Source organism: Taurulus bubalis, assembly GCF_910589615.1.
Source record: "Taurulus bubalis genome assembly, chromosome: 12".
Taxonomy (NCBI): Eukaryota; Metazoa; Chordata; class Actinopteri; order Perciformes; family Cottidae; genus Taurulus; species Taurulus bubalis.
In genome coordinates, this window is record NC_136600.1 from 6,730,354 (window position 1) to 6,746,732 (window position 16,379).

The 16,379-nt window shown below is 43.6% G+C and overlaps 1 protein-coding gene across 1 annotated transcript; it reads left to right on the forward strand.

Moving 5' to 3' along the window:
* Positions 1–199: 199 nt before the first annotated feature.
* Positions 200–16,379, forward strand: ube3d (ubiquitin protein ligase E3D; the record flags this gene model as incomplete). The annotated part of the gene is made up of 10 exons (XM_079227536.1): positions 200–291; positions 2,557–2,768; positions 3,286–3,376; positions 4,433–4,652; positions 5,014–5,086; positions 5,164–5,242; positions 5,785–5,893; positions 6,673–6,821; positions 9,193–9,331; positions 15,795–16,379. The coding sequence occupies 10 exons, from the start codon at positions 200–202 to the stop codon at positions 15,813–15,815; spliced, it is 1,185 nt and encodes a 394-aa protein (XP_079083662.1). The 3' UTR covers positions 15,816–16,379.

The window sequence follows — 16,379 nt, forward strand, 5'->3', positions numbered from 1 at the left end:
TTGACTTCACGCTGCAGACGAGCAACGTTACCAGCCTCTGGATACCACGAGCTAGCTGATGCAGATAGACGTGCCTTTATGTTTGCCTGCTTTTGCATGCTATGCTGCAGAGTCTCACAGCCATACTGAGGTTTGATTAGTGTATGATTCTTTGTTTTCTTTTTTTTTATTAATAACTTCTAAATATTGAGCAGCGTAAATGGCAGACCTGGAAGTGCCAGGCAAAACGCATGGAGTTGGAGTCTTCTTAGAGCTGAGAAAAAGACTGGAGAGTGGACTGCTTATTGTCGGGTAAGTTAATCATGTTTGATAGAAAGCTCGCGAGCTAAACCGGAATCGTTAGTTTAAATTATCCCAATGTTTTTGGCGAGCTAAGAGCCTCTGCGGCTTTTCAGCAACAGACCCTTTTATTGTTAACGTTAGTAGTGAAACGTTACGTGCCGACTGTTTCAGGGACATGTTTGAATATGTAGTGCTTCATGCCTCTTGTGTTAGCAACAAGCCAGCCCCTGAAGTAAAGTGTTAAACCGTGACCCGCTAAGAGGTGGAGGATTATTATTATTATTTTAGCCTTTTTGTATTGTGGAGAAATGTGACAACTGTGAAATAGTGTTTCCAAGAGAGAAACAATATGGGTTTGACTTATTGTATCACATATCAAGTAAACGTTTAAAAAAGTAGCATAATGAAAATAAGTGTAGCTTATTATGATACTTGTGTAGTATTTATAAATGGTGGAAAGTACCTTCGTGCATTTACTTGAATACTGTAGGCTTACATGTTGAGCCATGTGTACTTTAGTATCTCCATTGAATGCTACTTTATACTTCAATTGCATCTCAAAGGAACCATTGCACGTTTTACCACTATATGTATTTGGCAGTAACAGTTACAGCACTCTATAAAGCACAATATGTTATGATTGATTAGATATTAGTATATGTAGTTGTTAAATGTCCTCCACCTTGATAAACTATAACTACTACTACTACTAATACTACTGCTATAAAAATACACCTGCATATATAATAGTGACCATTTAACTCTGACATCGGCAATTCTGCCAAATAAGTATTCATACTTTGAATACAATTTTGAATACAGGACTTTTACCAGTAATTGAGTTCTTTGTAGTGTAATATTGCTACTTCTTACGCATCTGATTTGAATGAGTTTGTTTGCATGAGCTCGTACTCGTAATGTATATTGTATGTTTGTAAAGCACCTTGTAAACATAAAACTGCTATCTCAAAGAGGATTTTTCATATTACCAAATGATTTAACTACATTTAAATAATATAGAAGCAAAGATCAGGGTCAGAGGATTTTCTCTGATTGTGATGTAGTACACCTTTACCATCACTAGATGGGGTCAGTGAGATTTGCAGAGAACCTAGAACAGTCTGTTGCGTTCATATATAATATCTCTACCCAGAACACTTAACAAAGAGGGAGGGGGGGGGGGGTAGATTTATTTGTAAATAGACTGAATATTAATATATGTTTATTGTCCGCTAGGGTGGAAATATGTCTTTGGCTCACCAAACACAAGAAACGACCAAATAAAGACACAGACGAGCAGTTGGCAAAACACACACACAAGATCACATCACCCATTAAAACGGTTAGGGTTAGACTGTGGCTTCTTCTGTTGGTGTGTTGAGTTAAGAGTATTGAAGGGATGAAGGACTTCCTTCAAACCGTTTTTAGATGTCAGAGAGGCTCTACAGCGCCTCCTGGAGGTCAGGAGCTGCGACTGGCTGAAGAGAGGCTGGGAGGCCAGGATACTCCTCGGCCTTTCCCTAAAAATTTGGGTCAAGGGCTTCTGGGGGTTTGCCAACTGTTTCAGTGCAGGCTATGTTCCACACCAAAGGCTGAGTCATTAATCAGCGTATTGAGACCGTGACTAATTACATACCCCCCTGAATCCATATGTGTATGGTTTGACGTTGCCAAGTTTTTGGGATATTGACTTGTTGTTCATTTCTGATGCATTAAGTATCAAGAACAGGAAATGATCCCGCCTCCTCCGTTTGAGAGGTAATGATGCATTACCACTAATGCTGGTGAGATCTCTAGACATGTTTCCTGAAGTCTTAAAAGAATAGTTCGATATTTTGGAAAATCTTCTCAGTTAGATAAGAAGTCGGATATCACTCTCATGTCTGTCTGTTCCAGGCAAGAAAACAACTAGCCTGGCTCTGTCCGAAGATAACAAAATCAGACTGCTGTAAACTGTATAGCTCACACATAAAGCAATCTCATTTGTTTTACTCAAAAACCCAAGTGTATTTGCAGTAAGTTGGAATTCTTACAGATATGAGAGATATTGATCATCTCATCTAACTTTTGGCAAGAAAAGCGTATTATTTAGTTTTTCCCGCACACACACGATTTCACAAATCCATGGAATGGAAGACAAATGTGATTGGAGAGGTCAAGAAGCCACGGGCCTTCCCCTTCTTGGGAAGAAAAACAAACAATATCTTCTGTTTCTTATATGAGCCTCTTTTTCTTCTTTTTTATAACCGCCGTCTGCTTGCATCTGCCCTCCAGGAAAGATGTGGCCAGTAGTCCGGCGGACGTGGTCGTGACTGGTGGAGAGTCCTCTCTCCACATCAAGACTCCCAGAGGCGAGCTGAGCCTGACTTTGCCAGCGGGGATCAACTACGAGCGGGGATCCTGCATGCCGACGCCTGCGGGAGAGTCCTGTGGCGAGGAGCTGCATTTCCGACTGCGCATCGGTGTCTCGCGGCACCCGGACGAAGGTAATGTCCGCGGCAACCGTGGAAACTCATTCCAGACGCGTGCCACCTCCCTCTGCTTTGCTCGACTCCTCAGTGCCAAGGCGAGAACAAAGTCTTTTGCTAGCTATTTGTAGCTTGCGCTCTATTCTGAATTAACTTGGATTGAGTCACTTCGTCGTCCGAGACTGTGAAGGTGTCAATTTTGCTCTCAGGGTCCCCAATGGCCCCCTAGCAACTGATCATCAGAGTCGTGAGAATACTCCCTTTTTAAGTTTTTGATCTCATATCCTCAAATGTGTACCCCAGACTAATTGCATAATATCCACAAACTCCCCCATTTTGGCCTTTTTTTTATGTCACTCAGTTATAGCGGAGGACAGTCGTAGACAAATCCGATCAATATCGGACTGATTGTCCGCTTCCTGTCCAAGCCACCTTCGCCACCCAGTACTTTATCGTCTCCGTGCTTTGTAGTACAAGGTTACCACCCCTTCACCAAATGCGGCTCATTTATTTGTTTTCCTTTGGCGCTCCACAGAGGCTACTGACAGCGCGATGGAGACACTCCGGCCCAAAGAAACTTATTGCTTCCACTGCCAGGGCTGCATGACCAGGCTGCTGGAGGACAGGTGAGGAGCAGACGGACGAGGACGGGGTTGGGGTTTTTGTTTACACCTCCTCCTCCGCAGGAAGTGTTTATTGATGGTGTGACTGGGCGGTTGAAGTGATGAGTTTAGGAAAGGAAAATTGATGGATGGATGGAGCCGAGTCCACAGTCATCGACCTGACTGGTTTAGATTAACAGAGTCAGTGTGACGTCAAGGTCCGTGCTACCCATTAAAAAAACAATTGTTTCTCACCTTGAGGTGGTTCAGGCGGACAGGGGTATTGTTCTTCTAACCCTCGGCTTGTAGCTTTCTCTGGTCAGCAATGTGACATGCTGAAAATTGCAATAGTGGCATTAAAGAAACCCTTGGCCTCTGGCAAAGTTTCTCAGGAGTAACCCAATAAAAGTTCCTCAAAACTTTATTATTATTTTTGCTTTCAACAAGGGCTCTGGGAAGTAATAATGTGAGGAGAAGTGCTTGGAGCTTAAAAGTAAAATTTTCAACAACATTATGCCTCATTATGCTTTTGTATCAATATGCTCCATGATGGGACTGACCAGAGGAGCTAATGCTATACCATTGACTGCAACTGTTTTTACAATATGGCATACTTGTACAATATTAACACTTAGAGCTTTATTCGAATGAAGATGCCGATCAGTATACTATCAATGGGTCAAATGACGATACATTGTGGGAAATGGTCACAAGTGACGACTCCACAGATGAATAATTCCAAACTCTTCAGTCTCTGCTGTTTCAGTCGTAGGATGCAGCTGTTTTCCGTAAAAATATATTTAAAAAAAAAGATTAATAAAACATCTGCTGAGCACCAAACAAATTTTGCGACCAGCTGGTGAACTCGGTTGAGCTTTTCACAGCTGAGGAGCTGGATTTTTGCCTCAGAAGTTGGTGGAGACCAAAACATGGAGTAACTATTTCGACTCAAACTCGCCATGTGGCCAGAAACTTGACTTCAAAGAAATGCTAATGTTGCTTCTTGCAAAGTGAAGCGATGTGGTTCGGTGACCACGTCGCTTCATGAAATGAAAGACCCACAATGTTCGTCTTCAACAGAGAGTTTAAGCGAGTCCTTCCTCTTCCTAATGGCAACTGGAACGCCATCGTGGACGACTGGTGTTGCCACCCCGATCCGTTCATCAAGAAGCTCTTGCCCCGAGCAGAGGACTGTTTGCTGGGCGACACCTTCCTCCTGCTGGCCAAAGATGGCGGCTGTGCACAGACTATCACGGAGGAGGCGAGCCCAGTTGATTTGGAGGACAGTCAGGATTCAAAGGTGAGGGACACCCAGAGGAAAACAAGCAGAGTTCTGAGAAGGAACACATGACAAAGATTCTGAATTCCTGGAGCAGCCAAGGCTGTTTGAGACGCTTATCCAAATAAGTCTGGATGGACGAGGATTGATCTCCCTACTCTTTTATTAGTCATTCTCGGATGGCGCTCTTTGCATGACTGAGAGTAAGAAAAATGGAAAGAGAGGCAGATAGAAAGTGCCGGAGAACAAATGACACACTGCATGCCGTATATCTCTCTCTCTTTCTGTCTTTCTCTTCTACGGCCCATCCTGGTTAAATTAAAGATCTGTGTGTATCGTGATTGCTTTTCTGTTTTTGTTTTTTAACCTGTGTTTCGTACAGAAACCCTGCCACCGACTGAGACTCATCTTCTGCAAGAGCTGTTCATTGGTGCTGGGAGAAGCTGTTGCACCAGGTATGCGTCGCTCCGTGGATTATAATCATAATCCTTTTTCTTTTTGCTTACGAGGGTTTTTCTTCTGTGCCTTCCAGAGACACTGAAACTGTACATCACACAGGTGGTGGTGGAGCGAGCTGTGGGAGACAGAGAGACAGAAGCTTCCCTCAACAGGCAGGTTTTTATCCAGACTGCCAGTGGTGACAATTATGCAGTCATCAAGCACATTCTTTTATAAGGAAATGGTTGAAAAAGTGTCCGCCACGTATCAGCGCTGTGTTCAGGCTGTTTCAATTCTGGCTTCAGAGTGAAACGCTTTTAATAATCCCACAGTGCAAGTTTTAATTTATTATATACTACGCACAACCATACGTTTCTTTTATTTATTTTTTTAATTTTCAATTCCTTTGAGAACTATTTTGCCTTTTTTAAAGTTTCCGTAGTTGAACTTAATGATTGGCTGCAATATTTGATTTCCAGTACTATTTTCAGAATTGGTACTGTGCTTACGCATGGCCATTTAAACGTTTCATATTTTTCCCATAACTTTATCTTAAAGGCGCTTTGGGGAGTAAGAGGGAAAAAAAACATGTCATCGTGCCAAAAGTGATCAATACCTCCATTCTAGTTTTACTGTGAGTGCATGACCAATATGTTAATATGCTCTGTAAAGACTAAACGCATTAACGGAATGAACGTTGTCTCTCTCGGGACAGGTCGCTCTTCGTGGAGCAGACGGTAGCAGCCCGGCTGTTGGGGCTGTCCAGCTCACTGAGCACCTTCCACTTCTCTGTCCAAACTCCTGATGGGAAAGCCTTCTTATTGGTAAGAACGAGTCGGCATAATCAGACATGACGTCCAGGTAAAAAATAGACCACTCGTGTGGTTGATTAATGGGTCAAGGTGAAATGTCGGGTCCTTCCAGTGCCATGAAAAAGCTGATGGAAAGTGATTGGTTAAGCGTAATGCCAGGCGTTTTGGCTTCTTTAAAATCAGCGACAAGTGGCTCTGTGGAAAGTGACATTTACGCTCCGCTGCTGCACGTCGTTTATGGGAGGTTTGAGAGTAAAAGTGTGTGCTGTAGGGTTTGTACTCCAATAAAAATGTTATTCTAACCGGCGCTGGCAGGTGATATTTGTTCTACATTTACATAAAATGTCCTTCGTATTCCACAAATAGTGTCCTGTCCTTGTAGGACTTTAACTGTAGGACAATAAATAAATACAAAGTTGCAATATAAATAATCTTGTGTGGAATTGACTGACTTTAAAATTCTATAATGATTATAAAATAAAAAAGTAGCCCGCATCATATCGGTGGTGCACGACATGTGCTCATGTTGTACTTTTGATCGTTCCAACACCAACTCAAGGCAGCATTCCACGGAAACACTAGTGAGAGGGAGTCGTGACACGAACCCTGCTGGTTTCTTCAGCATTGTGTGTGCGCTAGTGTGCTGACCCGGTGCAGGCGCATGCAAGTTCGAAAGGTAAATATTAGTTTACCATCTGAGGAGAGCAACGTTCACCGGGTTTGCATCCAAACATCACCACATCTGGTTTGTGCCCCCACGTGTGACGTGACCCTGTCGGCTCCTCCTGCAGGTCTGGCTGCTGAACAGCGACTCCTTGACGGTGTCGGTTCCAGAGATGTCTGTCGGGGACCCAGATTGCGACGACCCATCTCCCAGAGCTGCCAGAGCCCTGAAGCTCCTTTACGCCTCCTGCTCCGACACGGGCCCCCAGCAGAGAGAGTAAGCGGGTGCTCCTACCGCATCCTCCACCCTCCGCCTCCTACCGCATCCTCCATCCGCCGCCTCCCCCCCTTTCCAATCTTTGTTTTCCTCTTCTTAATCTTATCCTTTCATCTTTCCAGCGCACACTCTCAATCACCACCTGTCTCAAACCGCGAGGGATGAAAGAATACTTTGTTGGCGAACAGATTTATTTATTTTTTTGCGGCCTCGGAACACTTCGCGCTACGGGTCCCCGCTCCGACATAATTGCTGGCTATTTTTTCCGCGAATGAGATTGCCATCAAAGGTGTTTATCGTCTTCCATATTGTCAGTTGCATAAGCCCCACTTGTGTTTGTTGCGCACACGGGGGATGTTGTTTTGACGGGAGTGAGGCTCTGTGTGCCTTGCTGTGATGCATTAGAGAGGTGTAGGTGGATGTGCTGCGTGTGGTTCTCCATGTTCAGTAAAGCAGCACCCCACTGGAAGAGCCTTCTGCCCTCATTATTTTCAACTGAATCAGCACTCGGCATTTTCCCTTCCTCCCTCCCTCCTCCTCCTTTACCCTGTAGCCGCGTGGAGTGAAGGCAGAACGGAGACGTTTTGTTGTTTCGACCGTTTTGACAAGCCCACTGGCTGGCTGATGGAGAAAGGGTAATTAGTGGTAAAACTTGCATGAAAGGAGAGAGGCTTGTCTACACAGTCAAAGCAGTAAGAGTGCATTTCAAATTACATGATAAACTGTAGGATACAGAGGGAACTGATTTACGCTCTCTGTCAAGAGAGACGTCATCCTTGTTAAACAAGCCACGACAGGAACTTTCGACCGGAGCACTGCTGTTTTTGTCATAACTCTTCACTTATTTTGTGAATTATTTCCTACTGCCGAGGGGATTTTTAACCTGTGCTAGTGTGCTGAGTCGGACATTTTGCCGACGTAAAAATAAACTAGTCAGTGCTCTCTAGTGAACAAACTGTGTAATGGTGGCACTGTTTCTAAACTACTTCCGTGACATTTCTGCGCTGCAATTTCTTGTCATTAGCACACAAACGCTGACAGCAATGTATCTGCAATGCGCTAATATCGGTCAATTACTTTGTTTAAAGGTGCTAAATTCGACATTATTATTATTAAGGTGGCAAAAAACAATTTTCTGTGTAAAGATATCGTGTTGTAGTAATGTCCACATGAGCAGATTGAAGTCACGCTTCGTGTGTGTCGTTATCTTTGTTTGCATTGTACGTGCTTTTAGCTCCGTTAGCTAGCCAACCGCTCAGCCGTCGCCATGTTACGAGCTGTGTGGAGATAATCCCATAATCAGAGATATGTTCTGATATAGAATTTAGCCTGCTTTTTTTATTTCACCTGAATTTCTCTGAAGTCTTGCAAAGCTAAATGCTGGTGTTGCTCTCACTCCCATTTCCCCCCACATCATTTATTTACCATTCAACCTTCATCACTCATCTCTGACATTTTTAAATTAAATGTTCAGCTTGGGGAGCTGAATTCCCTGGATGATGGCCCTCTTATTCGGGATACAGTCGGCTGCAGTCGGCGGTTGCAGTGTGTGTGTTGTTAAAACTGCCAATAATTGGCTGGAGAGTCGGTGAGCCAGTGCCTAAGTGGATTACGCTTGTCACTAATGGCGCGGACTTGATGATGAGTTGAGTAAAAGTCAGAGGCACCATCACAGCCGGGTGCAATGTGGATGAGGTCTCATGGATACGTAAATTGAGTCTAATGGAAGTTGTATGTCCGACTCCTTTTTTTTCTACAGAATTAACTCTGAGCGATCAAACCTTCCTGTAGATAACATGAATTACATTTCCATGCACAAATAATGAATTAGATTTGCTGTGTGAACAAACCCCGTCAAGAGGTTTTTGAGTGGCTAATAGAAATGTTCCCATGCATGTAAACACAGTTATAGCAGGAGTGTTTCCTCAGCGGGACGCCTTTTAAATAGACCCGCTAAAACTTGAGAACAATTTCCCCTCTCAGGAACGGCACAGATGGCTAAATGTCACCCGAACAAACTGAATTAGCACCATAAATTGACAGAGCATCAATCTTTCTTCTCTCAATCACTCTTTCTCCTCTCCCTTCAGCCCTCTTCTCTTCCCGTCTCACACACAAACTTATGTCGACACCACACACACACACACACACACACACACATAGACACACCCACACACACACCATCAATCCACTTTTATGTATCCCCAGTTATCTAGTTCAGTTCACAGTTAAAAACTGCTTAATTAAAGCATCAGGGCGAATGCTTCAACGTGGGATTTCCAGCAGCTATTCCAGGCATTGTCTTGGTTGTGTAATGCTGTGTGTGTGTGTGTGTGTGTGTGTGTGTGTGTGTGTGTGTGTGTGTTTTCAGCATTGTAGCGAGTTGGGAGGCCAATGCCATAGGACATCCCGTGGTGCTGCCACTGAATGTGTGTGAGGAGCTGCTGCAAGTGATCGAAGACAGCAACTCTACACTTCCTGCCTCTATGCGTTGCATGACATCCTACGAGGTGAGACGGTTACATTGATAGCGTACCTTGATTCTGGGTTATATAAGCAGAGGGATGCTGAAAGTGTTTTGTGAAAAGCAGCAGGGACTCTTTTAGCTGACAGCGATCACCTATTTCACTTACTTACTTACTTACAGCACCCTGTTTATCTGTTATTCAGCAGTGCTTGACTTGTGCTTTTATCCCGCCTTAATTCATTTCATGATTCAGAGCTTTTCAGTTAACAGCTTCCCTCGAGGGATTATGTGGGTCAAATGTAAGGTTTTACTTTTGTCAGCCCGTTTCCAGCTTCTCTATACCTGTAATTGTGCAAAATGTGTATATTTAGCTTGAGTTGCCGAGGAAAGCCCTTTGACTGGAAAATGAGAGGTGTGTTAACTTTGCTGACAACTCTATTCTCCCAGCCCTTTTTAAACACAGTGATGGGTAATTAGTACCATTATCCTCCATTTCCTGCTCAAAGTTTAGCAACTGACTCCCACCAGTTCAACCAGCTTTCCATCTGCAAAAAAGTACGAGAGCTAGAATAATATATGGCTAGAATACCTTTTGTAAAGGGACGTATGTTATTTGACGTCATGTGAAGCTGCTTTTTGTTGCGAGCCTCAACAGGAGGTGTTCAGTTTAGACGGCAAGCCTTCAAGTGGAGTAACGAGCTGCAGAATCAAAAAACAGAATCATTCTGTGTGAAAACGAAACATTAAAGGAAATGGTGGTCTTAATTTTGACGGACACCATCTCTAAATCTTCCTTTTATAATACTAAAAATGTTAATGCGAGAACAACTAGCTCCGTACAGAGAACAGTGCTGCTCCTTTTTATTTGCATATCTTTATGGATCATTAGCTAGTGAGAGTGCAGACCTTTCTTCTTCTTTTTTGTTTGCCTGACGGCTTTAGCCTCTGAAAGGAGAAGCTTCTGAAATCATATCCCCATTTCAAATTTTTAGGTGTAAATCTGACACCTTTTATTGTAAATTATGTGCTGTGAGAATTGAAAACTTAAAGTAGCAGCAATGAGTTAGGGGGTCAGCGATAGGTCCGTCGTTTACTCCAACAACAATGAAAGAAACGCAGACTTTCTGAACTCTGTCTAATCACGCAAGCTCAGAGAGACAATACTAGTGTTTTACTATCATGCTGTGATCTGTCTTGTTGGAATGACCCAATATCAAAACAGAAATTCAGCACTGTCACCTTTTTAAAGGAAATGGAATTAGGAATAGAGGGCTCACTTCCACCAGAATGCCATTCTGATTATTTCACGCCCAGGAAGCTCCTCATGTTATAAACGTATTGTGCCTCACGCCTAAAAAATACTTACTGTGGGTTTTTCTCTCATCCCTGAGGATGACAAACTGTGACTTGTCTCAGACACTGTGGTACACTGGATAAATAGTGTTGTTGTTTTCTGAGGTACCAACATGACTGAGGTGGGGTAGAAATTAGGCTCTGCTGAAATAGAGAAGGCTACAGATTGAGAGACACAGGACACAGCATCTGTCTGGTGGCGGAGGCGGTTACAGCAGCAAAGTGGAGTGTGATAAATCAACACACTTGAACACTTCCTGATAGTAGAGGCGTGCACGATAGGTGAGTGAGGACAGGACGGTAATGTGATCATAGGGCCAGCTAGAGTCATCGGATATGGTCAGAGAGCGTCTGAAAGTCCCTGTTTAAGACACTGTTTGGAAAGTAAAAACTTGGGCAACTTGGGCCAGAGTGTCAGAAGCAGAGGACAAGCATGCAGTGGGGTCTGGAAGCTTCTGGTGAACTGGAGAGTTGAGATGGGTGAGAAAACAGGCGCAGAGAGGGTGGCAGCTGGGAACTATGGTTTTCATACTTTTGAGCAAAAGGAAAATTTGATATTTTGATATTATGAATATTCTGTTCGTGATTGTGGCTCGACGTTTTAAATTGGCTACAATAACAATTTTACCCACCAGCTTCCTCGCTGTAACGGCGCAACAGTATCTCCAGAAGGATAGATCCGTACAGTGGAGACCATTAGGGAAAGCAACACACCACCAGATTTAACATATTCAACCTAACAATTCAAAGTCACTTCATTTTTATAAGAAAATGAAGACCTCTCCTCTGGTTTGAAGTGGAGCTATACTTTGTGAGATCACCAAACTCTCTGTACTAAGGGAATTTTAATCATGACATTTTGATAGGCTGTGGCTGTGTATGAGCACAGGTGTAATTAATAACAACAGTATTGCATTTAGATGACCCAGCTCCGGTGCTCACTGGAACACTTGAACGTACTGAACCATCATTAAGGTCCTCATTAACACTATGCGATGCCGCGATGAGTCAAAATGCCTGCTGTGAGTTAGTATCCTGCGAGCAGGGAGATGCCAATGTAGCACAATGTGTATACAGTTCTGAGATGATTAATTAAGGATGGCTGAATTCCATTTCGCCGCTTCAGTGTCGGGCTCCTGGTGTTGTGCATGCTAGCTCACTGCCTTCATGTCTGACTGGGACACTTTAATGGAACGAAGCCACTGTTAAATGTTATAACTGCGACGAGTCAAAATGTCTGCTGTGAAGACGGATTCGAACAGCACCCTGGAGCCGGCTCACCTAAATGGCATGCAGTCGCTATGATGCCAGACTGTCTGCCATGAATAAGGCTATTAAAAAGGCCACTGCTATATGTGTGTGTGTGTGTATATATATATATATATATATATATATATATATATATATATATATATATATATATATATATATATATATATATATATATTATATATATATATTATATAATATTTTATATATATATACATGCATGTAGTTGTTGGTGACAGACGGGCCGGTCTGAGTATTTCACAATCTGCTCAGTTACTGGGATTTTCACGCACAACCATTTCTAGGGTTTACAAAGAATGGTGTGAAAAGGGAAAAACATCCAGTATGCGGCAGGCCTGTGGGCGAAAATGCCTTGTTGATTGATGCTAGAGGTCAGAGGAGAATGGGCCGACTGATTCAAGCTGATAGAAGAGCAACTTTGACTGAAATAACCACTCGTTACAACCGAGGTATGCAGCAAAGCATTTGTGAAGCCACAACACGCACAACCTTGAGGCGGATGGGCTACAACAGCAGAAGACCCCACCGGGTACCACTCATCTCCACTACAAATAGGAAAAAGAGGCTACAATTTGCAAGAGCTCACCAAAATTGGACAGTTGAAGACTGGAAAAATGTTGCCTGGTCTGATGAGTCTCGATTTCTGTTGAGACATTCAGATGGTAGAGTCAGAATTTAGCGTAAACAGAATGAGAACATGGATCCATCATGCCTTGTTACCACTGTGCAGCCTGGTGGTGGTGGTGTAATGGTGTGGGGGATGTTTTCTTGGCACACTTTAGGCCCCTTAGTGCCAATTGGGCATCGTTTAAATGCCACGGCCTACCTGAGCATTGTTTCTGACCATGTCGATCCCTTGATGGCCACCATGTACCCATCCTCTGATGGCTACTTCCAGCAGGATATTGCATCATGTCACAAAGCTCCAATCATTTCTAATTGGTTTCTTGAACATGACAATGAGTTCACTGTACTAAAATGGCCCCCACAGTCACCAGATCTCAACCCAATAGAGCATCTTTGGGATGTGGTGGAACGGAAGCTTCGTGCCCTGGATGTGCATCCCACAAATCTCCATCAACTGCAAGATGCTATCCTGTCAATATGGGCCAACATTTCTAAAGAATGCTTTCAGCACCTTGTTGAATCAATGCCACCTAGAATTAAGGCAGTTCTGAAGGCGAAAGGGGGTCAAACACAGTATTAGTATAGTGTTCCTAATAATCCTTCGTGTGTGTGTGTGTGTGTGTGTGTGTGTGTGTGTGTGTGTGTGTGAGCACACTATAAGAGTAGCAACCCATCTGTAACCGCACTAGCACGAAGTTTGCATGCAAGTGTTTTGTGTGCGTCTGTGCGTGTTATTCTGGGTAATTTCAGCCCTGCGAGTAGATCAAAGCCTGCCCCATAACCCAGCCTGTTATTATTCTGCATGTGGAATGTCTACTGTTGTCTGGGCCGCCGTGTTCCCCGCCCCCCCGTCTCCTAGCCCCGGGCCTGCCAGCGTAATGGGGTGTAAAGTGGCTCAAGCTCCGAGTGTCACTCTTTAGCTTGGGAACAGACAACACCTCCCACCTCCCTGCACCTCATTAATCTCCTCCTCACTCCCACAGAGACGGCATGTAGGTTTGACAGAAACGGATCCAAAAACTGCTCCAACGTTTCACAATGAAGAACTGAGAAGCTGTATCGATCATGCTCAGTCCTCCTGCATTCCCCACAGCTCCCCACCAGGGGCGGCTGCACTTTGTCTAAATAAATGACTTCCCCCAAGACGCACACGTCTCGATTCATCGCTCGTGGAGAAATGGCTGAGAAGGGAAATTAATAAACAGTGTAGTGGTTCTGTGACGCTGTTCTTAGTCAGTGTTGACATCGGGATATCGCCACTTGACTATATAACTGAGGGTAATAATGTAAGAATGGTGTAATGGTAATTCAGTGTTCATCTCCAGTGTGATGGGAGTGATGCATGCAGGAGGTTTGTTGAGTTAGATCTTCAGTGTATGACGTATTATTGTTGCGTTGGTAGTGTATGCGATGCCCTTATTTTAAGTCAACACATGGCTTAAAGTTGTGACAGTATAACTGACTCGGTTTATGGGAGATGTGTATTATGCAGTCAGCCTATTGTAGTTGGGAGCTTATTCATTATTGTGACAAAGTTACAAAAGATCAGGGAAGTGAAGTGTTTGGTTGTAAAGTTTGTATATTCAACATCCAGCAGCAAAATGTAACTCCAGTTAATGGGTCGTGGACAGACAGAGATTCCCTGCTTTGTAGTTGGGTATCATGTCCTTAGGGTGGGGTGGAGTCACACCCAAGAACGGTAATAGAAATGCATCATTATGTATGTCAGTGTATATCTCCTTGTCCATCTTCGGTATCTGCTTGAACTGCAGGACTTTCCCGTTTAGTGCCGCAGCTGCAACCTGTTTCTTTCTTCACATTCTACTTTTCCTCTCTTCCTGTGCGTCCCTTCTCGTGTGAAGAAACATTCTTCATGCTGCTTGCCAAGTGTGTTTTGCCAACAGTCCATGGCACCGAGCCTCAAAGAGTATGCGGTTGCTCGAAAGACTTCCTGATGTCATAGCCTCAGAATCTTTTAATACCCAGATATTTCCCCTCGTACACAGTTTATTACAAACTACCTGAGAACTTTTTTTTTTGAGTGGTGTCTTATAATCTAAACAGTTGATTCCTAAAAAATCTATCAAATGTACTCAGCAGGGGAACACTGTTGTGGGTTCACCTCGAACTCCCAAACTTCAAGTGAGTGTGTTTATCTGTTTTTTTTTTTTCTTCACATCAAGCCTAACGTTAGCTAGTTTTTCATGTATTAGCATGCGTGAGTGGACCTAACCTACCAGCATAACAACAGTTATAAGATGCCTTTAACCCACCCCGGTGAAAAACACCTTTTCCCCCTGGCCGCTCACCGCTCTTCTCCACGCCAAAACAGTGGCAGGAATTTTGGTAAAAACCAAGCATAATAATGGAATAGCGTAAGTTTTAGCACCTATGTTTTCTTTATCTGTGGGCCTTTTTTCAGTGCCGATACAATTTCATTTAAAGTGTTTCCGATTCCAACATTTACCGTCGGTGTCCAGCATGGATCTACTCCAGTTTAATACATTCCCATCTTTGGGGCTTCTCAGTGCAGCCACAGCTCTGTTAGCTACCGCACAGCTCCACAAAAGGAGTTGTGGGTGCTGAGCCTTGCTCCACTCGAGAAGAGGAACACAATACCCTCTTTACCATTCAACCTGGCAACCCCCCATTCGCAAGCCGGCTTCTCTCTTCCATCGAGATTCCCGCTGCTCTGGTTCCTCATCACACTTTGTCCTCTCATTCGGGGACTCCTGAGCTCACCTCTAGTCTCCGTTTGTTATCATTTGTATGAATTACCATTGATGCGCTCGAGTGGTGAGCAGACACTGGCATGGGGATGGAGAAGACAGGGCCTTGAGTGGGGCAAATGCCCTCATCCATCATCCCAATATAGAGCCCTCAGTGGAGCGCCACCATTGTCTGCAGCAGGCAAACACCCAGCAACAGCAGATGGAGGGAGGGAGGGCAGAGCAGAGCTGATTAGTTTTCTATGCTTTGTTTATCTGCATGTGTGTTTTTGAAGTTGATTAAATCTCGACCACCTGTGGTGTTTTTGTTGTTTAAAGACAGTAATTGGAGATAATGTGTTTCTGTGCTTATCAGCAGACCGTAGAGATCTGTGCCTAAGGGAACGAAAATCCCCATTGTACAGTACAAAAAAATAAATATATCTATTTTTATTCCTTTTTTATGCATCTCGAGTGGAGCAACACATATATTTTAACATTTTCTAAACATTTGGCTCTTGTCCATAGGTAGCGTACCTTAGACTGTGAGGTCAAAGGGCCAATGCCAGGAGGTCCAGACTCCACTCGTCCACCTCTGAGAATTCACGAAGATCTGGGCCCGCTGACAGGGGAACTTTTGTGAACACGTGCTGTATGCTTGTACAAGTTAAGGTGATATCCTGCACAGCTTTCCAGTAAGTATGGGATTGCTGCAGAAATCAAACGCAGCGAGCGTGGACTAGTTTCTTTAATCATACCACGTTGTGGTTTCTGGTTTCCTCTGTCGACATGTTTGGTCGTGTGTCATCACCTGCCAACAGATTCATGTTGAAACAGGTTGCTGCCATGCTTCTAAATGTTAAAGCATATCCAGGAAATGCAGAACTGGAAAAGAAGGACGGCACCATCAACTATGTTATTCATAGAATAGAAAGTTGCTTCTCGTTGTAGTTTATTATTTGTAATCCTAATGTATGATTATACCAGCATGTATCATAGTGGTTGAAAAACATGTTTGTGTACATTGTATGTTTGTCCCTTCCTAAGCTTTATTTTGTATTTTTCTTACAGTTCTCAACAAAAACAGATTAAAATGTTGTGTTTTTGAAAGAA